Genomic DNA, 23,618 nt, shown 5'->3' with positions numbered 1-23,618 from the left:
GCTTCTCAGACTTGAAGGTCACATCCATGCCAGGCCTATAGTTCCAGGATTCTGCAAGTTGGCTGCCGAGTTCCAGCTAAAAGGTGTGAAGGAGACAAAGGAGGGCCCGTTGGAGTGGAGCTCACAGCCGTCAGGGCCTCAGATATTGGGGTGGAAATCTAACATCCTGTGGATATTTGTAGATTCCCAAGAGTATGAAAACCCTGTGTTGGGCAGCACTTGGGAGGAAATTTCCAGATGTCCACCTTAGAAGAACTCAACCCAATTACCAAGACCCCTGCAGCTACAGGGATCGTGGGTTAATGGTCTGTGGCTTAACCACCTAAGAAGGCACTGACACATTTTTCTGTTTCATCCACTAAGCTGGATTTTCTGTTTGGTGTTTCCCTATTGCGTATGATTTCACTGTGTCCGGTAACTTTCAGATCTCACTTAAAAATATATATAGTCCCTTTTTTCTTTTTCTAGAAAAGCATGCTTGTCTTTATCCACGTGGCCTTGGCTGCCTGGACTAACAGTGGCCCTGTGGGCTGTGAGCTGTGAGCTGAGGGCCAACAGCCGACTCCTTCCTGCAGACACACAGCGGGTTTCCCACCCCAGTCCCAGTCCTGTGGGGCTCCTGGGGTCCCCTGGCCTGCTGCCTCCCAGGAGGCCAAGCCTGTCCTTTCTCTGCCTTTGGGCCTGCCCCTCAGCCAGGAAGACAGGGAGACTTCAAACTCCATATCTAAAGACTTGGCTGCTGGAGTTGTAAATTCAACACAAGGATTTCCTTCTGAGGTTTTGAAGAGGCGTGTCACTCTAAGCTAAACTGAGTGGCCCCAGGGTCTCCTCCCAGCATCTGTGCGTGTGGCTGGTTATAGTCAAAGGGGGAGAGCAGGCCACAGTTCACTGTTCCCCTGTGAATGTTTCCAATCCGCTGTCACAGATGGGGTTTTGACGTGACAGTTTCTGAAGGAGCTAGCTGGAGAAATGGAAGCCAGGTGGAAGGTTTGCATCCCATGTGCCTACCCTCTGCTTCCACCGAGCCTGGGCACCGTCGTGGTCTGCTCCAGCTGCCACCGCAAAATACCGTAGACTGGGAAGCTTAAGCAATAGGAATTTATTTGTCCCAGTTGCAGAGACTGGAAGTCCAAGATCAAGTTGCCGGCAGGCTTGGTGCCTGGTGAGAGCACTCTCCTTGGGTTGTGGATGGCTGCCTCCTCACTGTATCCTCCGTAGCAGAGAGAGAGAGGGAGAGAGGGAGGGAGAGATCTTGTCTCTTCGTCTTCTTATTAGGACACTAATCCAATCCTGGGGGCCTCACCCTCAGGACCTCATCTAAACTTGATTATCTCCCAAAGGCCGCACCTCCAGATGCCATCATGTTTGGGACTAGGGCTTCAACAGGTAGTTCTTGGGGCAAGGGTGGGGACACAGTTATTCAGTTCATAACAGACCCCGTATTTGTCTTTTCACACACATGTGTCTTCTCCTCCCCCTTCCTGGCTTCCCTCTGCGGGTCCCCAGAAGACCAAGGAGGCCCGCTTTCGGGTGGCCGCGGTAACGGAAGAATGTGTCTTCTTCTCCTGCAGAAACTCCCCCGACGAGTGCAGCCTGGCCAAAGGCGGGAAGATGGTGAGCAGCCCCGACACCGTGGGGATGAGTTACGGCAGCTACATGGAGGAGAAGCACATGCCGCCCCCAAACATGACGACGAACGAGCGCAGGGTCATCGTCCCCGCAGGTCAGAGGCTCGCGGCCGGCTCTGCGGTCCGCAGGCCACGCCTTTCTAGAGCTTCTTTCAACCCTCTCTTCTCGCCCGTGGCTTTGCTCACCCTCAGCCGCCTAGCAAGATGCCTGTCAATGGAACCCATGAGAAGTTGGTCTACCTGTGACGACATGTTCCCTGATCTGTGTGTGTGTGTGTGTGTATGTATGTGTGTGTGGCGGGGGGAGAATCCATAAAAAGTGACCTTTCTAAGGAGGACTCGCCCTTTCTCTGAGATGATTTGGCAGAAAATCATTTTTCTTTTATTTTAAGGACACCAAATAAGCCTCTCTTTTATGAAATGCTGTTTATACTAGAAGGCAGGCCTTTAAAAAATTGTTTTCTAATCTGGCAGAACAAAAAGTTGGGAACCCTATAATGTGGTTCCATCTCAAAATCTGAAATTCCAGCTATCACTGGCTTATGCTAACTCTGGGAGTCAGAGTAAGTCTTTACTGCAGAAGTTATTCTAAACCCAACCCGCAACAATAGCTCTGGATTTGAGGAAGATGCCAGGAATTTATTTATTTAGCAAAACTAAAGGTTTTAGGAAGGCTGCCATCAAACTCCTCAGAGGAAATGCACTGCATACAACGCAGAGCATCCCAGCAACCACAGCATTGGCACCGGCAGCCACTGCTCGGTGGGTCCTCACTCTCTAGTAGGTGTCTGGTAAGCGATTTGGAGACATTGAGATGTTGGTGCCGTGAAATTCTAGGAAACCAGAAGTGTCCTCATTCCAGTGACCTGATATGGAAAATGAACCTCAGAGAGGTCAGCACACAGTTGATAAGAGGCCGAGTTGGAACTCAGACAGGCCGGCCTGACGCCTTCATTCTCTGCCTTCGGGTGTTGGAATGCATCCCAGCGCCTTCAGTAGCCCTGAGGGCTCCGTCCCATCACTCTCTGAAGCCACCTGGTCTCCGTGTGGTTCTGCCTCAGCCCCAAACCCTTGACTCCAGGGAGTTCTGTCCTTCATCAGGGCTCCGTGCAAACATCTCTCCTTTCCTGGCCACCGCCTTCTAGAGCCGCCCCTCCCCCAGCGACTCTCAAGCCCCAACCTGCGTCGTTTTCCTTTATTGCATGTTCCCCTTGGTCGCCGTCGTGGATGTTGATGTGAAATTTTGCTTATTATCTTCCTCCCTCCATGGAGTGGAAGCCCCACAAAGTCCTCCCGTCCATGGCCAAGCACAGGGCCTGGCACGTAGCAGCTCAGTGAATATTAACTGAGGGGAGGAGGGGTGAGAGGGTGCCCAGCCGCTGGGCAGTACCGCCCAGGAAGGTGTCCGTGGGCGGAGGTGGCGCAGACTTGATTCTCCCTTGCGCCAGAGCTCACCTCACGTCACCTCCGTGACCCCCTCCACGGTGTGATTCCCACCCCGCTCCTTATTCTCTGTAGGATCACATCCCGCGGACTTCTCTTTCCACCACCTTCCAAACAGGAGCGTTCAGAGTGCAGAGCGCTTGGCATAACGTCCGACTTGGGTTCATGGTGGGTCTCCCTTCAGGGCTGGCACTGTGGTTTGAAGCAGAATGCATGAAGCTGATTGCACGCAGTTAGGTGTAAGAGGGGTCGTCCTTCGGGGCCACCCCTGATCCTAAAGCACTGCTGTAAGACTTCTGTGGGAGACGGTGGGCATGGAGTGTCATGTGTGCCTTATGAGAGGGGCAAAGCTGGTTCTGATACTCCCAGGAAGGCGATCAACATGTATAGAGAAGGCATGAATTTGGTTTGATCGTGACAACTGAACTGTGACCTGAGACCCGTCACCTCTTGCCGTGATTTACAACAGGAAGCACCCCTGTGAGTGGGAAAACACACGGCAGTGCGAATGCCCGAGTTGCCCGTCCTGGGTGTGTGGCACCTAAAAGAGGCTTGAGAACAGGGATGTGCCTGGGGAGGGCAGGGGTGCTGCTGCCTCAGACACGGGCTGGATAGGAACAGGGTGAGGCAGAAGCCCAAAGGATGTCCGCCCAAGCCCAGGTTCACCTCACCCCTTGCCTTCCTCCTTAAGAATGTAATTTCTTCAATTTAGGCAAAAGAAAGTCTTTAGTTCTCTAAGATGGGAAGAGAGTCAACCTGAGGAAAGGCCCGCACTGAAGATTCTCATCTTGGTTGCTCGTGAAATCACATCCTTTTCACTGAGGAGGTCCTGTTTCTGTCTTGCTATCAGTGCGCTTTGATGCCATCAATAGCTTTTCCGGAGGCCAAGCATGTGGCTTCAGATATTCAAAAATGAAATGTCTGCATTCAAACGTTTCAAAATACAAAAAAATTCAAAAAAAAATTTAAAAACCATTTTGAATTCAAACGAAAATGAATGTTTGACTGCAAACATTCAAAAATGAAATGTTCAGAAAACAGGAGAGATAGTTACATGGAAAGAGGCGTAGGACCAGTAGAATCGAGGCAGAGCGCCCAGCGTTTCTGAGCTGGGTCGTGGGTACTCAGAGAACGGCAGTTGGACGGGTGGGAGGAGGATTACGCAGATTGGCTCATATGGAGTTTTTGTGTAAAGGCTGGTTTCATCTCCTGAAGAAAGTCCTCTTTCAGCTGTTCCCTCCTTTGGTTGCTTCACACCAGCACGGAGGCAGTTATTCAGTTAATGGTGTTTGTAAGAGAGCTAATTGTGGCTGATTGTGCAAGTTGTGAGGCTTTCAGTTATTGGTCAAACCTCACGTATGTGTGCTCATACATGCACACGAATGAACACACACACACACACACACCCCTGCACTGCACCATCTGAATGATTCCCCGGTGTGAAGACTGCAGGAACTGGGGGCAGCTCTGTTAGCCACTGGATCTCTGCTGGAGCTGTGGGATCCAGGCACCTCGCTCAGGCACATTTTGGGCACAAAGAGGTCTGTGTACATAGTGGGAGTTCTCCAAACCCAGTTCCGACTGGTTCATGCAGTTCCTACTAGTTAAACATATCGATTGGTACTCATAAAAGCAAATCAAAATGATAGCAGGAAAAAAAACATTAATTATTCCTAAGCATTTGCACCTTCAATCAACCTCATACCAACATTCATCTTCTAGACCTAGAAACGGTCCCGGTGCACACTGAGCAGAAAATCAGTGGGTAGACAGAGAGGAGGGAAAACAAGACCTGGGGGCACTGTCTGCATTCAGATTGGGCTCCTGTGCCTGGATTTCTCACTTCTCCAAGTCCCTGGTTCTGAGACTCACTGCCTTTAATTAACTCAAGAGCTTTAAAGAAACTCATAAAATACCCCTTAATGAATAAATACATGCCTTCATTTAATAAATTTACCCTGTCTCCTTGTTTCACAACAAGTGTAAGAAAGCTCACCCAAATGTAAGTAAAGAAGCCAGGTAAAATCCATTTTTAAAGTAAATGGATTAGAAACATGGGCTAAAGTAAGAACTTAATAGAGGCAGTGAGACCAGGAGTGAGGTTTGTATGTTTATGTATCTGTGCTTGTATCTTTTAATACAAACTTTTAAATCCCACACAACTGCAAAAGGTGGGTGTTCTTTGACCCCTAGGGGTCAGCAGGCTGAGTGAAGGGGATGTCTCAGTCAATACGTGCTTCAGTGTCTCCAGGAGAAAAAGAAAACTAATGTGGGCGGATGGCCCAGCTGGTAATTCTGAGTCTGGAGAAAAATGCATTCCTCGGTTTGTCATAGGAGGGTGACAGGGAAGGCACGAGGAAAGTGCTCAATCAGTAAGGTCACCAGACACTGGGGGGGGCCCTGGCTGTTGTCCTGGCAAGATTGGTGATTGTACCTCTCCTTCTCGAGGTGTACTAGTTAGATAAGACATCACACCTGTGCTTTCTATCTATCTATCTATCATCTATCTATCTATCTATCTATCATTTGTTCTTTCTCTCTCTGTCTCTATGTCTGTCTGTCTGTCTATCTGGTGTGCATATCTATGTGTCTAGGTCTACATCTCATGGGGTTAGGCTGTTTCTTAGGCTCATGGTTATAGATCAAAATATCATTCAGTGCCATCAGTCTTAATTAGAGGGGCCCCAGACGTGGGTGACCTAGTTAAAGGGCTCTTTGTCACCTCAGCTTAATTTGGAGGCTGCCTGGGAAATGTTTCTCCAAGTATGATCAGAACCCCTTGCATCAGGATTCCCTGGGAGACTTCTGATTTAACCATTTAAATTTCCAAACTTCCTGAATCCGGGTGCAGGGTTGAGGATTCTACATTGTGAGCATTGTGAACACATTCCTGGGGGGTTTCCACGCATGATAGGGCTCTGATCCAGAGGGAAGACACTGAAGGAATTTTACTCTAATAGAGCTTAGTTATTTTGAACAAAGGCATGATATGTCACTTTTGGAAGAGGGAGTTGACAAAATGGAAGAACAGAAAATAAAGAACAATTGCACAGTGACATCCCCCTCACCCCACCTCCCCATGCAAAAAATGAAGAATTGCTTACTTGTAGGAAGGAAATTTGTCTTCCTAAAGCTGCTTTTGGGGGCTGGCATTGGCTGGCACCATAAATTCTGTAAAGAGCACATGTCAAGGCATTCACAGGAAAATCCTGGGCCAGTAACAAAGCACAGCATACAGTGTGCAGGCTGAGAAAGGAGCCCTGCCGCTCCATGCACCGTATTGGCACTGAGCTCCATTCTGACGCCTTGATCAGGCCCAATACTCGGCCTGCATCCATTTTACTGTGTTTTGATCAACAGTCACAACAACTTGGGAACAACATGGAATGTGAACGCTGGGGGTTTCCAACTCTCCTTCACCAAGGCTGAGAACGTAGACCGATGTTTAGAAACAATGGGTCCCCATCGTGCAACGGAACCAGTATGTTCTAAAGCACGTAAGTTTTGTGATGTCTCATGAAGCATCTGCATCAGGGATGCTGTCCCTCTGTGTGCTGGGCAGCCTCTGGCAGTCATTGTTACTTTTTAGGTGTTGACAGTGTGCTCGGTGATTTGCTAACCCAGAGGGCCAGCAAAGAGGAAGGCATGGTCTTCATCCACTTTTCTTAAATGTTGCAAAATACTGACCAAAATGCAAGAGAACCTCGGGTTTCAGCAGCTTACATCATTGTGAAAAGATTTTTCTCGCTGTTTGTATTCCCTAAAATAAATGCCGAGGCGTCAGGCTTTTCAAACACTTCTATTTTGACTTTCTAAGTCACCTTGAGCCCAGGTGCTCATGGTAGTCAGAAGTCTCAGAGATGGAGTTGCCACATTTATCCCTTCACTGGTTCATTGTCTGCATTCATTCATTCACTCATTGAATACCGAGCACTGATAATACCCCAGTCACCAAGAATAAAAGCATGATTGTGAACTCCCTCTCCATGGCCCCCAAAATGCATGGCTGGAACTACTTGTGTTGTGTCTAACCTGGGCCCTCTGTGCGGGGTAACTTGTACTCAGTTCGCGAGGTGTTCCCTGGGTGCCTGTTACTCTGATGCTGGTCACAGAGGAAGTGACCAGAGCCTGTGAGACGCAGATAAGGACCGGACACATGAAGTAAGTAGTTTGTGACCGGAGAGTGTGTGATTAAGAGCTCAAATGAGTGATTCAGATGAATGTTTCAACATATCTGAGGAACAAGATGACTATAAACGCGACTCATAAAGAAAAGCTGCCTTTGGGCCCTCATGGCATGATTTCTAAATTCCTTTGCAGCCTCCGCCATTTGCCTCGGCCCATCCTGCCCTCTGGTCACATGGTGCCACTGGTACTCTGCGTGGTCACCATCCAGTGTCTGCATTCATGCTGTTCCCCCTGACGGGGTGCCCTTCCTCCTTCTCTGCTAACAAATCCTTCTCCTTCCTCAAGGCATCTTTGAGATCCACCCTGTCTAGGAAGCCATCCTCGGTCTCCTGACGTCTTGTTTCTCTGACAACATCTTACCAGTTCTTTCATCACCACACTTAATTTTGTTTTACATTATTTAGAAAATATTATATATTTTATATAATGTATTATGTTACTTATAATGCACCTGTATACTGGATGTAGCGTTTGAGATGACTTGTGAACTAAAAACTGATAATCATGTGAACCAGTGACTGAAGAAACAGAAATTCGGGGTTGTACTAGGTAATTACAATGATTAAGGTAAAACCAAGATCCCATGAAGGAAGAATGTAGCCAAGTTGGCCACCGGCTTGGCCAGGATGCTGTAGCTGAGCCCCCAGCATGGCTTTGAGCCACATCCCTGAAGCAGATACTTCATGAGACATCACAAAACTTACGTTCTCTAGAACATATTGGTTCTATTGTACAACGGGGACCCACTGTTTCTAAACATTGATCTACGTTCATGGCCTTCGTGAAGTGAGTTGGAAGCACCCAGAATTCACATAAGAAGAGCCATTTGGGGAAATTATCTCCATTTTCAAAAAGAAATTTCAGAGGGAAGGCAATGTTTTTCTCAGCGCAGAATCCTGAAAGCAGCATTCCTGGACTTAACGCTCGCAGTTCACCGAGGCCACAGCTGTGACCGCCCTCCTCCCTCAGTGGCCGTGTACCACATGGTAGAAACCTGTTTCTTGTGACGCCCTCCATGAACAGAGTGAACTGCACCAGCAAACAGCTCAGTGCAGACAGAGAGCCAGCGTGCCCAGTGTGAGTCTTTTTGTTTGTCTGGTTTATTAGAAGGTCAGGATTTTGCGTTCTTGGAGTGGCAGAAGGCTCATGTAGCCTACACGCAATCCTTCCAAATGTGGCATCTCTGAGCTGGGCTTGAAAGCAGATAAGTAACGAGTCACAGAAGAATATACTCTCCAACCAAGCCCAGATGGCCAACATATGACGATTTAATCTTACTAGAGTTATTTATAAGCCTGTCTGTTCCATTAGATTGTGAGCTTCGCGGGTTGGTGATTGTATCTTTTGCATGCTTACCCAGAGGACAAAGCAGCAAGCTGGTGGCCTGTGTGCAGAGGTCACTAAACGTGCATTTCTTGATTTAATGGAAATCCAGATTTAGTTAGTGGGACTCACAGATCACAGGAGTTGGAGCTGCAAGATTCTTGATGGTCTTAGTTCAACTTTGTATTAGGTTCTTCAAAGAAACAGAGCCATCCCGTCTCTCTTTCTTTTTGTCTCTGTCTCTCTTGTCCTCTCTTTGCTTTCCTCATTCTGCCAAGTAAAATGCTGCTTTTTCTAGAAACACCCTCACAGATACACCCAGAAATAATGTTTAACCAACTATCTAGGCGTCCCATGATCCAGTCAAGTGGACACGTACAATTAATTATCAGAAATCTCTTAAACATGAGAAAATGGAGCCCTAGAGAGGTGAAGCAACTCTCCCGAGGACAGACTCACAGATGGGCGAGACCAGACCAGGCCCTAGGCCTGTGTTCACTTGTACTTAAAGCACTTGTTGGTAAAACTATACATTCCTTTTTCTTTCTAATTAAAGTATAGTTGATTTACACAATTTTGTTAATTTCTGGTGTACAGCATAATGATTCCGTATTTTTGAAGATTATACTCCATGACAGGTTATTACAAGATAATGGGTATAATTTTCTGTGCTGTGCAGTATCTCCTTGGTGCTTATCTGTTTTATGCATAATAGTAGTATCTCTTAATACCATACCCCTAATTTATCCTTCTGCCTCCCCTCTCCCCTTTGGTGAGCACAAGTGTGTTCTCTACATAAACTACGCATTTCTTTATTTTATCTTGTCATGCTTCTGAACACCCCCAGGGATCTCTCCCATTATGCCTGCACTATGGAATGTGTTTCTATAAGCGTCTGTTTTACAATTTTTTTGTGTGCTAAGTCAAGCAACTAAAGAACCAAACCAACTAAAACTTAAAGCCTAAAACCAAACCTAATTATATTTTTAAACTATGAGCTGAGTCGTGACTGAGGAAACTGCAGTTGGGTTTTATATGTGTGTGTGGAATCGTAAAAACAGAAATGGCGAGAGCCACTATCTGCGGAGTGTACACAATTGTCAGGCACTTGGCCATGTACTTTGTTAGAGAGGTATTATCTCATTTAAATCCCACAACTACCCTATGGTGTCGGTGCTATTTACTATTCTCACTTTACAGATAAAGAAACTAAAAACTAGGGGAACTAAGAGAGTTTCCCAGGATGTCCCAGCTAATGATTTGGAGAGACGGAATTCTGACTTAGTTCTGTCTGAATCTAGAGTTTGAGTTCTTATTCGTACACAACAAACACCATCAAAAGTGCCTGGGAAGAACACAAGGGAATAGAATGATGGAATGTATTTGTGAGATTGTTGCAGAGATTCTGAAATGGCCTTTTCAAAAGATACTCTGTTAATACATAAAGGAGGGGAGGAGATGTTCACAATTATCTACCATGCTGTTCAGCACTTAACCCTACGCCTCCATGATAATGATTTATCTGTTTTTCTTGAAAACCAAGAAATGAATAGAATTGAATTGAAAATACCTTTGATTTAACAAGAGTGACTGAGAAGATGTTAGTAAATGTAGAAAAAAATTAAAATAGATGATTCTGGCTTGGTTCCTCCTGTGTTGAAGATCCCTATGGGGAGAGTTAGGTTTATTTATTTTGAAGACCCCTATGGGTCACCCACAAGGCAGTTCAGTGGGCCCATGTAGAGCTTGGGGTTAAAATCTTTTATCGGAAGTCATCACACTTGAGTTCTAAACTGTGCCATTTCTGAGCTCTGGGAAGTCAGTCTTGCTGTTCCTTAGTTTTTTTGACACCGAAATAAAGATGATAGCAATGCGTACTTTATCTGGTGCTGTATGGATTGAATAAGACAATATGTGTGAAATGCAAAAACAGTGCTAGGGATATAGTAGTTCTCCCAAAAACTGCAGCTCTTTTCATATTTGATCAGGCATTTGGGAGAAAGCTCTAGATGCAAGCGATAGCATGTGTTACGGGTTGAATTGTGCCCCCACAAAAAGATATGTTGAAGTCCTAACTTTCAGTGCCTTGGAATATGACCTGATTTGGAAATAGAGTATTTTGAGATTTGATCAAGCCAAGATGAGGTCATGAGGGTGGGCCTAATAAAATGATTGGTGTCCTCATAAAAAGGGGAAATTTGGATGCAAACATACACAGAGAGAAGATGTGAAGACATGGGGAGAAGGCCATGTAAAGATGGAGGCAGAGATTCGAAGGATGCAGCCCCTAGGCAGAGGAACACCAAGGACTGCTGACCACCACCAGAAGCTGGAAGAGGCAAAGGAGGATTCTACCTAGAGTCCCAGAGGGAGCGCAGCCCTCCTGACACCTTGATTTCAGACTTCTAGCCTCCAGAAATATGAGATAATAAACTTCTGTTTTTTTAAGCCACTTTTGTGGTGCTCTGTTCTGGAAACCCTTGGAAAGTATACAGCATGCATGTTGTAATTAGAACATGGGAGTACAGAATGCCCAGTGATGTCTATGGAATGAGGAGAGTGGAGGACCAAGGACAAAATTCCAGGAGCATCAACATTTAAAGAGGGGCAAAGAAAGAAAACCAGGAAGGGAGAAACCTGTAAGTAGAACAAGTCATTCCACTTCTAACACATGATGAGCATAAGCAGTGTTGTCATGGCATAACTACAGGGAGGCAACAGGGCAAATAAAGAAAAACAAGATCCCCAAACTAGATAATCCACTCAAGAAGAGTTGAGACTGACTCCATCCAAATAGTTTGGCATGTCAGAATGTGAAAGATATCTTTAGAGCCCAATGAAAATAATTCAGTCATGTATTTTTTTAATTAAAACACAATGGAATTGTTGATTCTCACCAAGTTGAGAGTAGGCATACTTTTTCTTAATTTTTTTTTTTTTACAGTTTTTGGCTCTTTCATAGGGTTTAAAACACTTCATTGGTACAATTAATTTTTTGATAATCGATTAATTAATAAATGAATCAAGTAGAGCAGAGCATGAGGTAGTTTGATGGTTGCACTGAAAGTGGAAATGTTTTAAAGTAAATGTTAAAAAAATGCAGAGAAGACTCTTGGTTCTAGTGAAATATTGAACTTAAAAGGACGTCTTGCAGAGCACCTGGAAATGATGCCTAGACTCTAACATCCTTTTAAATGCACAGCTGATCTGAGGAGAAAGGTCAGTGAATTCCTTAGGGATTAAAGACAACGGAGAGAACTGAGAATAGGGCACCCCATTCTTATGTGATCACCTGGTTGTCTTAGATGGCATGGATGGGGTGGGGTTCCAATGTCTATGATACAGAGGTTTGGATTTTAAAGGCCAGTTGCAGGCAGGAGATGAGATCTTGGGCTTGCACAAAGCAGGAGTTGGACATGATCCCTCCCATTATCCTATACACACGTGCACAAAGCTGTGTTCCAACAATCCCAGTCTGTGAAATTAACCATTGAAAAGAGATCATGGGCTAGTGATAGCCTTGGGCACCTGGCAGAAGTAAACACAAAATCTTGGAGAAGCATTCCTTCAATTCAAGCTTTACTAAATTCCTACCGATAAAGACCCACTGAAGATGACTCTGCAACCCAAATTACAAAAACAGGAAGAAACCATCTACCAAGACCAAGATTTAGCAGAAACAACAGGCAACATGATTAAACCCTCAAGAATGTTAGATATTTGAGTAAATGGATTTTAAAATGACTAGATCCATAAAAGAAGGAGTCAAAAAAGAGGAAGAAGACATTATGGGAAAGAACAGACAATCCTAAAGAAGAAACAATAGATTTCCTAACAACACAAAAACAGTCTTCAAGACTCAGTGTCAAAAAAATATCGAAAACTCAGTAGATGGGTTCAACGGTTGATTTGATAATGCTGAATACTGAATTAAAGGAGGGAGACTTGAGAGTGTTCTCAAAGTGCAGCACAGTGACAAAGAGGTGGAAAATAAGAAAAAAAAGTCAATAATTGGGAAGGACTCATGGTAATATCCTATGTAGATCTAATAGAAATTCCAGAAAGAAGGAAATAAAGAGAATGGAAGAGATGAAATATTTGAAGAGATAAAACCTAAGACTTTCCCAAAACTGATGAACAAAACCATTCTCCAAATACAGGAAGCACCAGTCAGAGAAGAATAAATAAGAATTAGTCTGCTCTAATCACATTATGGTGAGACCACAGAACACCAAAGACAAAGTATTTTAGAGCCAACTAAAGAATAAAAACAGACTGTCTAAAAATAATGATAGTTATGAGGCCAGCAAACTTCTCAACAACAAAACAGACCACAGAGGGCAGTAGAGGAAAATCTCCAGTGAGCTGGGGGAAACTGACAAAACTCTAAATATCTTCTGGTCTCTTAACCTTTTTTTTTTTTTCTCTCTTTTTTCTGCCACAGACTCATTTAGTAACTTGGTAAAGTCAATGGATCCTTTAGAATAATATCTTTAAATAAACTTCAGAGGAATACAAAGGAAACTAACTACATAGAGAGTACATTCTAAACTATTATGTAAATTGAGAGTGAAATAAAGATACTTTCAAACAAAGGGTGAGAGTTGGTTGCTAACTGACCTTCACTTTAGGGAGTAACGCAAGATTTAGTAAACAAAAAGAGAGAACAGATCTTAGAAGAAAGGAGTGAAATATAAGGACACGGTTGCAATGAAACTGGTTAATATGAGGGCAGATCTAGCAAGAAATGGATGTGAACTGACAACACAGCGTCCTATCTGGGGAGTAGAGGGACAAGGTGGAATAGAAATACTGGCCAACATTATCGGATAAGATTAAGGGTGAATGACTAGAGTTGAAGGTTCCCCAGATCCTTGCATTCTTTGGGAAAAGGACATTTGGTGATTAAATTTAGATTTTGTTTAAAGACTGACAAACAAAGAAATAGAAGTAGAATGTTGAACAGTCAACCATTAGAGAGGAAAGAAACAAAAAAAAAAGGAACAAAGGAAAATGGATGAATCCAATCAGACATTTGGAAAGGAGAACTAAAGAGGAACAGACAGTAATAGAAAGCATAAAGTGGTAGAAATCAGATATGTCAGTAACAATAAATGTAAGTGACCAAACTCGCCATGAAAGACAGAAAGTGATAAAGTAGATTAAAAAAAAAAACTCCAAAGTTAGTTAAGTACTATTTACAGAAACATCTACCACAGAGAAGGACTGAGAGCAAACAGATGGGACAAGACATATTAGTCAAATTCCAATCAAAATAAAGCAAACAAGAATGGAAACAGAAAGCAGAAAGCATTACTGTAGAAAATTAAGGGTTATCACATAATTTTTAAAAGTTTATATTTATAAAGAATATATAAAATGATAAAATTGTAAACACATAATAACATAGTCTTAAAATACATAAAGAACTCTATGGAGAAATAGACAAATCCACTTTAGTGAGAGATTTTAATTTGGCTTTCTCAGCATTTGATAGATTAATGATGTGAAAATTACGTATGCGTTACTAATTTTGATTCAGTGGTTATTTATAGAAATCTGCACTCAACGATGAGAAGATATGCCTTCTTTTTAAGCGCTCAAAGGACTTTTGCAGAAATTGACCATGTCGTAGGCCACCAAAAGAGTAACCACCAGGATTTAAAAAATCACTTTCATGTAGACTTCATTCACTGGCCAAAGTGCAATAAAATTCGAAATCGGTAATTATCAATGCAATAACTGAACTCCATTCATAGTTTGGAAATTAAAAGGTTCAGGAATAACCTTGAGGGTAGGTTCTTTACTTGAGATCAAATTTCAATTTCTGGTGGAGTGAAGCTCAGATTTGAGCCATTTCTCTTTATTGGACTTTATAAATGTAAGTCTGTTCCTACGAGGCGGCAAAATGTTAAATCTTATTTTTGCAGGCTTCTGAGTGTCTTGGAGAGCAGACTGGCGGACTTGCCAGGGTCTGGTTTTATAAACAAAGACCTCATAGGATTGTGATATGGCTTAGAGGTACATTTTATTTTTTTTGGTATTTGTTCATTACCGAGGGTGATTTTTCTATCTGGAAGCCAATATTTTGCATTGCTATTGTTCAAGACAAATGACACTCAGGGCTTATATTATCACCAAGTTGGTTCTTGCTTAATCTTGCTTTTATTCATTCCTCTTGGGGGGTCTCTGAAACAGGATGTTTGCCTGCATGAGATATTTTGTTTCATGAAGACGCAGTATGTCTTCAGCAATGCAATATCCTTTTGCCTAATTTAAATATCGACTTAATATTTTCCTGGCAGCAGTGGGGCTCTACTAAGTCAGAATCCAGTTTCAGGGAAGTGTAAAAAAAGAAAATTCAACCCTCCCCCCCAGCACTGCTTGACCCCCACCTCCAGTACCTTAAACAGGGCAACTCCAGAAGACAGCTTTGCTTTTGTTTGTTTTAATCCCAGTGTACTGAAATAGCATTCATAAACTTTTAGATATTAACCATGTAATCGAAGATACAAATAAGAGGCTTTAGAGAGAGAGATGGCTTTTTTTTCTTTTACCCTGTACCGCGAATCTTTACCATTTTGATGTCCGCGAAATGCGGGGTGATGATACAGATGTTTTCAAAACAATTGGCCTGGAGGGCTGCACGCAAAACAGCTTATCTCCAGTGGCTCATAGTTCATCTGACAGAAACCCCTCCAAAAGCTTCTTAAAATAAAGCAATAAATCAGACTTCTGTGTTTAAAGGAAGAGGCTGCTCCTGTGATAATAGATTGCCTATTTCATTTTAGCAGAGTTTGCAATGCAAAATCCAGTAGGTGGATGCATTATTTCTCTGCAATATGTTATTGTTGGCAAAGTGCTTTCACATACATTATCTCATTTACTTTCCAATTCCCCTAGCGTTTCACTTAATTACCCACAATAAAAAGAAAACAGATTCCAGAGAGGTTAACTTTTACATCTAATGAATGGTTGAGTCAGAATCCAAATATGGCTAAGCTGGCTCCCAATAAAGCCTTTTATTTTTATCACTAAGTTTGCTGTGCTTGATGTAATTTAAGACATTCGTTGATTCCTTAGACATTTGCAATGACTCTGAAATTCCTAGATCATAAAGTCCAGTCTTCTTAGCAAGATACTCAAGGCTCTCCTTGGTCTAACCCCAGCTTTCATTTCCACCCTCATATGTTTCTGTGCTCCCTCTTAAACCCTCGACTCCAGCTACACTGAAATGCTCACATGTCCCTCAAAACATCACGTGATTCATGCCTCTGTGTCTGTGAAGCTGGGCTTAAGCTCTTCCCCTCAACTAAAGGGCTTCTCTGCTCTGTCACCGTCTGTCTAAATCCTTTTTGTGAATACAGGCTCAAGCCAAACCCTTCTGGTGAAACCTTTCCCTTTGTTCTGGTTGGGACCAGTTGCTACTTCTCTGTACTCCCACATCCTGCTTGGATAACCCAGATTTCCTTCTGCTTGGTGGGTGCTGTTCATGGCTGCCTCCCTCGGGAGACTCTCAGCATCTTCGTCTTGGCCGCCTCTGAATCCCTGAAGCACCTGTCCCTGCAGCAAATGCTCAGTAACTCAGTTAAGTTCAGCTTAGTCCCTATCCTGTTGGAGTCATTCCTTAGGTCCTTGGAGTCTGCGTACTGTTTATGGAAGAAACCCAGGCTCAGTCTTGAGGTTAGGTGACAGGTTTTGATGTACTGCTACCTGGAGACAGAGGGTGTGGGGTCACACCTGAACAGAGGCAGAGGTGACCCTTGGTTGGGGCTCATTCTGTCACTCCCTCCCCTTTCTCCCTCACATGCATAGTTGGGGGTCAGGAGAAGGGATAAATCCTGCTGAATCTTGTGGGACCTTGGGAGCCGCCTTCTGTGTTGGTGGGTTGGGGCAGAAGCAAGAAAGCTTTGCTGACATATCTTGGGCCATGGAGGAAACCTAGGGCACTCTCTGTGGAGTTGAAAGGTGAGCCAGGACCCAAAGCACTGACCTGAACCCTAAAAACACTCTCTGTAGTTGTATCATCCATCTGCATCTGCATCCCTGGTGACCCAGAGAGCTGGGGGAGAGCCCGGCAGGGGCTCTGTCACCGAGGCAGCGGCTGGGCCATCAGTCTTGTTATCACTTCCCTGCCCAGAGATTCACTGTAAGTGCTCACACCTCAAGGGCATGGAGGACAGATGCCCAAAGGAGGTGGTGAGTGTAGGTGAGGGTAAAAGAAAGGGTGATTCCTCAAGCGGTGGGTGGTGTGTGGGCACAGGCATGGGGTGTTGGTTCAGGAGATGGCAGCTGGTTGTGTGTGCTGTAGGATGAAGGGGGCGGTGGTTGGGGATGACACCCATGACAATGGTGGGGCCCAGAGCCCTAAGGGCCACATGCTTCAGGCTGAAGAGTTTGGACTTATCCCTTGCGAACTATTCTCTATTACATCATCTGTAGAGTAGGTCCAGAATTATGGCGCCCATGGACAGGTTGGAAAGGAGCATCTTCATTTACTCTATCAAGTGTCCATATTTTGTTTTTAATATTCTTTTCTTATTAATGTATAGGGTAGAGGTGCGGAGATCAAATTCCAAAAGGATACAGGAGTAACGTGACTTTGTGTAATTTTATTCTTTTCAAATGAAGCAATTCCTGTTAACAAACTGTATGAGAAAATAACATTAAAATTCTATACCTTTGAAAGTTTTATAAAAACACACACACATATATATATATATTCCTTTGTAAGACCTTGTTTTGATTCTAAAACAGGGGATACATTTTTTCATAAATAACTTTTTAACCAAATAACTTATTGTAGAAATAAGAGAAGATATACAATTCAGTGAAAAGAAAAGAATCTAAAAATCTTCATTACTTTTTCCTCAGAGACAGTAGTTGCCATTTCACTGCATATCCCTCCAAAATTCTTTCCATGGGTAGATTTGTATTTCTTTGTAAAATATAATTATGCTACCGTAATGTTTTCAAATTTTTAAATTTAATCAATTTGACTTTTTTTTTCATAGCAATAAATATATTCAGCAGTGTAATTTTTAGTTTCTAACTATCACAGGACTGTTCCTAAATGTATTCTCTTTTTGCGGGACATTTAGGGTGTTTCCAGTGTTTTGCTATTATAAACAACGCCACAAAGAACATCCTTGAAAATAAATCATTGCGCACTTCCTCTATTATTTCCTTAGGGTAACTTTCTAGAAGTGGAATTTTTAGTTCAGAGATGATGCACATTTTTTAAAAGGCATTTGAAATATATTGCTGAATTGTTTGTTGGAAAGGTTGTAGTGATTTATGCTCACGCCAGCAGTCCCAGAGAATTGCCGTCTGACCAATCCAAAGTGAGAATTTAGAGATAATAACAGAGCAGGTCAAGGAGGAATTGGTCTCTAGGGTCTTGCATGCGATTGCCTTAAAGTAAAACTGAATGAGCCATTATGACCTTGGCCTTAGCAAGGGAAACCAATTACTGGGCAAACCAAGGGACAGTGGAGAGCTTGGACCTCTTCGCTGGCTGTCTTCCTCAGATGTCATCTGACTGTTTTAACATGAGCCCAGTAACTTTCAGGAAGATGTTGATGAATCATTTAAAAAATATCTGATTCCACCATTAAGAGAAGAAAATGCATTTCTAGAGTGAACTGATTTCTAGGAAGTAGTTATACCAAAACGTAGTCCTCCCATGTTGTTAAAAGCAAAACAAAACAAAAAGAAAGCTTTGGCTGATATCTAGCAGAGGAATTTATAGGAAATGACTTGGGGACCCCTATGGAAAGGATAGCCTTCCGTGTGAGGGGGCTGTTTAACCGTCCTCTGCACAGAAACAAGGAAAGAGGACTTGAATTAAGGGCATCATCCTAAGGGCAATATATGATCTGATCCTGCATCATGAGGAAGTGTGACATACCATGAGAAAAAGGGGGGGAAAAGACCTTCTGTGGCAACAGTCTGGGGTTTTGAACATTTTATCCCTGGAAGCACAATCCTGACCCAATGGCAAAGAGCCATCTGAACTTCAATGAGTTGGGCAAAGTTAACATTCAATTTTCGCAGACTAACAAAATGTTTCCATGTGTTTGGATTACCAAGGGGTGCACACACCTTTCTGTCAACACTGCCATTTGAGCTTTTGGAGAAGTTCTGCTGCAACGGGAACGTTTCCTAGTTTTCAGATTCTGTGCACCGATGGTTGATTGCGAGTGTGAGTCGTGTAGCATTGGTTGAAATCCACTATGTACTGGTCATAGAGGACTCGCGGTCCCTGTGACCAGCAATTCCATATCTTGGTGCTCACCCGAGGTCAGCGCTTCACCAAGGGTAATGTGCACATGGATCAGCTGAGGATCTTGGGAAAATAGACTCTAATTCCGCGGGTCCGAGGGGGCTTCTGGGATTCCGCATTCTAATGAGTTCCCAGGGGATGTGGCTGCTGCTAGGTCTCTCAACCACCATCTGAACAGTGAAGTCCCAGGGTAGACGGTCTGAACCGCATTAAAATTACCTGGACAGCTCACGCCTGGGCTGCCCCCCAGCAGAATTCAGTCAGAATCCTCGTGGGTGAGACAGGTGTCAGTAGGTTTTCATTTCCCCGTCATTGCCCAGGCAGCGGACCAAGGCAGGCTCCTTCACATGTGTGCAGGGAGGTAGACACAGGGATGTTCATCAATAAGTAAATTGGGTATATTCATAGAGAGGTGCCCGAGAGCTGCTGAGATAATGGAATATACCTCCATAGCTTAACTTGGACACACCTTGAAAATACAGCGCTGAGCACCAAAAGCAAATCAGATACCACTGATGTTCACTTTAAAGGCACAAAACAATAGATGTAGTCGATCTGGTAAGAGATACATAAGGATGACGGCTGTATCACTTTAGGATAGAGGTTACTCCTGGGGGGTCCAGGAGGGAAATGGGATAGGAATGGATTCTATCGGATTTGAAATAATTTCTTTCTATTAAAAAAAGATATGAAATGGTAGAGAATGAACAAAAGAAGGGAGGGAGGGGGAGGCAGAAAGAGAGGGAGAAAGGAAAAGAAAGAAGAAAGGGAGGGAGAATTCTAGTTTCAGGACTGTGTCTGGTTGTTTCTCACTGACTTCTTAGACTGAAATGTGTTCCAGCAGGACACCGCCTGCCCATTCTCAAGCACCTCAGAACATTAGTAAGACCAAACAAGGTTCTAAAATTATTAGCTAGAAAGAGATTCAGAAGGGCTATTTATTCCCACAGTAGATGTTTCCACTTGTGATGACCCGAACATCATGGCAGGCTTGCCTGCTCTGGGCCAGTCCAGAGGACCAAGACCAAGGCTTTCCATCTCTCATGTGAAACAGACACAGGAGAAGCAGCCTCCGGAGGCCGCAGTGAGCTGAGAGACCCTGGGATTAGAGCTCTGGGCTCCTGATTCTTGCCCTGGTGTCTCTCAGCTCTCGGGGACCCCAGGAAGGAGCCCTGTGTGCCAGTGGTGCCCCGAGGACCCCTCCACCCAAGCTGTTTGTGTGGGGTGCTTCCAGCTTGTGTTTCCGTTGGGGATCACCTGCTCCTTCTCCCCAGGGCCCTGTCCTCCTGGTCCTGCCGGGGTCCCCTCCCATACATGGCAGTGGAGCGTGATGCTGCCTGCATCCTGTGGGGTGTTTCTACCACAGCTGTGGACTGTGGAAGCCAGCCTGCCTCCTGCAGGTGTGAGTTACTGGCAAAACCAAGTTCCCTGCAGGAAAGGCATGTAACTGACAGCTCTCTCTTAGAAACCCAAGCGCACAGGAGGTGCTAGCCTTCTGGTTGACCTCCACTTTACCTCCAGTTCTGTGCTCCATAGTTTTTCATCTTTCATACAAATACTGTTGTGTTTTTCTTGGTAATCTGTAATTAGCAACCTCCTGACATGTGTGGTCTTAGTTTCATATAAAGATGCCAGTAGTTTTCTAAGGAAAGAAGATTTTCATTTATTCTTATTTTTTCCCCCATTCTTTCTTTTTTTGGATTGAAGTACAGTTGATTTACAGTGCTGTGTTAGTTTCAGGTGTGTAGCAAAGGGATTCAGTTACACGTACGTCTATAGCTATAGCTGTTCTTTTTCAGATGAATAAATGAATAAATAAAAATGAAAAGAAATTAATAAAAAGAGAAGCCCATCCCTGTGGGAAACCTTGGACTAGCTGAGCAACAGGAGCAGGTGGTACGAATAATCCTGAACTTTCAGAACAATTCACCTGGAAGACAGTGGTCTCTGACTGAGTCGGTTTGTTCCCCAAAGATGATCTCCTGGGACCAGTCACCGAGCCTGGCTTGAGGCCGTGCTTCTGGAAGAGCAGGAGGGGTGGTCTGGAAATCTGTGGCTGGCGGGAGATCCCACCTGGGATGTGGCTCTGCCCAGAAGTTTGTCTCCAGGAGTTGATCAAATGTGCTTGCATCCCCTTTCAGATCCTACACTATGGAGTACAGACCACGTCCGGCAGTGGCTGGAGTGGGCAGTGAAAGAATACGGCCTTCCGGACGTCGACATCTTATTATTTCAGAATATCGATGGAAAGGAACTGTGCAAGATGACCAAAGACGACTTTCAGAGGCTCACCCCGAGCTACAATGCTGACATCCTTCTGTCGCATCTCCACTACCTCAGAGAGAGTAAGACGGTCCCCACTCCAACAGAGATCCCTGTCGAGAGGTTCTTGTTAACCTGAGATGCAGAGAGGTCCATCCTCTTTCTGCCCCAACCCGATTCCCATTTAGGATTGAGAGAACTGAATGCTTAGAAGGTGATGACTTAGATGAATGTGTAGTGAGTAGCCCTGCTGCCTCCTCCAGGGTCCCCCAACCAAGAAGATCACATGTCAGAGGGAAACACATTGTTTATTATTCATCCGGTCACCCATTATTTCATCTCCACGATGCCTAAATTGAAAGAGGAACCTTACAGAAAGGCTCCTCCTTGATGAGAATTATGGAGTTTATCTTCCCTAAAGCCGAACGAAGCTCCCCTTCCATATCCCGCTGGAAGATGACACGAGCGAAGTGTCTGCTCGGTGTCTTGAGGTGTGGCCCAGCCTGTCAGAGTGGGAATGGCATACTGGCGATGAGAGGCATGAATCCACAGAGTCTGCTGCATGCTTTACTTCTTCAAATGTCAAGCATGATCAGAAGGAGATGTAGACGTAGTGCAGCAATGGGTGGTGTGAACTCTTGAGTGTCAATGCTTTGCCTGGCATCCCAACCACTTTTTCCTGGAATTAAACATGGGCCCCCCATCCAGGTTTTAACACGCTAACAAGTAGCAGGGCCATGGACAGATTTCCAAGCAGCCCTTAATATTAGGGTGGGGATTGGGGTGGGGATGTTTGTCTTTCTTCTTCTTCTTCTTCTTCTTTTTTTTTTTTTTTTTTTTAAGGAAGGTCATTCGCTCTCTCTTTTTTTTCATTTGGATGTTGCTTTGTGTTTTGTTTTGTAGCACCTCTTCCACATTTGACTTCCGATGATGTTGATAAAGCCTTACAAAACTCTCCACGGTTAATGCATGCTAGAAACACAGGTAATGCTGGCCCTGCCCCTCCCCACAGGACAGGCATAGGCTCTTGTCTGCAGGCTGCATGCTTTCCAGGTAGAACGTGGGACGTTCATCAGGTTGAGGGGTCCGTGGTAGGTCGGAGACTCTGTGCTGGAGGCACACAAGGCAGGGGGCGCTCTTCGGTCCCTGAACACTTCCCCCTCTCCTCGCCAGGGGAAGGATTTCTTTCAACCAGGAGCTGGGTGGAATTAGCCTTTGGCCATAGCCTTAGCCCATGTGCTGGATTACAGTCAGTCCTCCAGTAGGCACTGTGCTGATTATAGAAACTGAAAGCATCTTCTGGATAAAGGGACCCTTAGGATTCTCCAATTTTTTTCCCTTTATAAATTTTTATTGTTAAAGGAATGTTGACTTGGACAAGCAGTTTTATTTTCCCCTTTGGTAAAGGCTTAGGCCATTTGAGTTGTCTGGACGTTAATCTCCTCGCACAGACTGTACCTTTGCAAAAGGAGGTTGGAGGGGATGTTGCTTGTTTTTTGTGAGCTTTGGTTGAGAGGGAAACTGTGTTATAATTTTGGCAGATATGAGATTAGTTACTAACCGAATACCTGCTATCCTGTGTCTAACCATTGAGTCTACCTTTTATGTATTTGTTTGTTTATCTGTGTATTTGTTGTGCCTGAGCCTTGTGGAGTTTAACATACTGCTTCTCCCCAGCTAACCCTCCTCCCTCCCGTCCTAGTAAAGGCTGAGAGTAGAGGCTGGGCTTTCTGTGGATGAATGTTCTCCTGGTCCCATGCATTTCCTCCCTCCTGATGGAGACACAACAGAAGCATGGCCTCAGGCTGCTCACCCCCCGTACCAGCCTGCAGGGACCCTCTGCCACCCCCAGGCTGGGGAGAAAACCATCGAGTGTGGGAAAGATTAGGTCACCGCTCGGAAGCAAGCCAGCCAATTCATGGGCAGCCCTTCCATCGAAGTACAGCCATTTCCCAAATAGTTGCCTTGTTCTTTCTAAATGTAGAGTGTGAGGGAGTCCAGATTTGAGAATTACAGAGAAATGACTAATGGTCTTGGTTCTCAATATTCAGAACTGAGTAATCTAAAGTCAGAAAAAAAGTTGCTTTGAGTCAATAGTGCACTTTTTCAATGTAAGTTGCACATATCAGCCTATTAATGACCTTGGGCCAGAAATACCAAGTTCCTTAGACAAAGTCATCTCCCCCCTTCAGAAACACCTTTGAGACACACACTTTCTGATAATTTCATAGTTGTTTAAAAGAACTTTTAGCAGTAAGTGAAAGTTTCAAAAAGCTCTGATTTCATTATTTTTGTTATTGCAAAACCTAGAAGCAACTGAAACACAGAACAACCAATTCCAAATGGGCTAAACTGTGAAAAGGGGGTTTGTTTTCCGCCCCTGATTTGAGCATTGATTGAGAGAGAGAAAGGGAGAAAGTGCTTTTAGGGAGAGATGTGGATTCATTTTTAATAAGATCCATACATTCCTTGGTAAAATAGTCATAATT

The 23,618-nt window shown here is 44.2% G+C and overlaps 1 protein-coding gene across 5 annotated transcripts in view; it reads left to right on the top strand.

Moving 5' to 3' along the window:
* ERG (ETS transcription factor ERG) overlaps positions 1-23,618 on the top strand; it is a 175,755-nt gene that overhangs the window by 133,764 nt on the left and 18,373 nt on the right. For 4 of the 5 annotated variants that reach the window (XM_031459501.2, XM_064475981.1, XM_010998421.3 and 1 more), the window contains 3 exons: positions 1,572-1,723; positions 21,009-21,212; positions 22,033-22,113. In XM_031459501.2, the coding sequence (XP_031315361.1) occupies positions 1,572-1,723; positions 21,009-21,212; positions 22,033-22,113 (437 nt within the window). The remainder of the gene's footprint in view (positions 1-1,571; positions 1,724-21,008; positions 21,213-22,032; positions 22,114-23,618) is intronic. The other variant, XM_064475986.1, reaches the window with a different exon arrangement.

The sequence above is a fragment of the Camelus dromedarius genome, chromosome 2 (assembly GCF_036321535.1).
Source record: "Camelus dromedarius isolate mCamDro1 chromosome 2, mCamDro1.pat, whole genome shotgun sequence".
Classification (NCBI taxonomy): domain Eukaryota; kingdom Metazoa; phylum Chordata; class Mammalia; order Artiodactyla; family Camelidae; genus Camelus; species Camelus dromedarius.
Note: the sequence above shows the minus strand (reverse complement) of the source record. Positions and strands in the feature narration are given on the sequence as shown.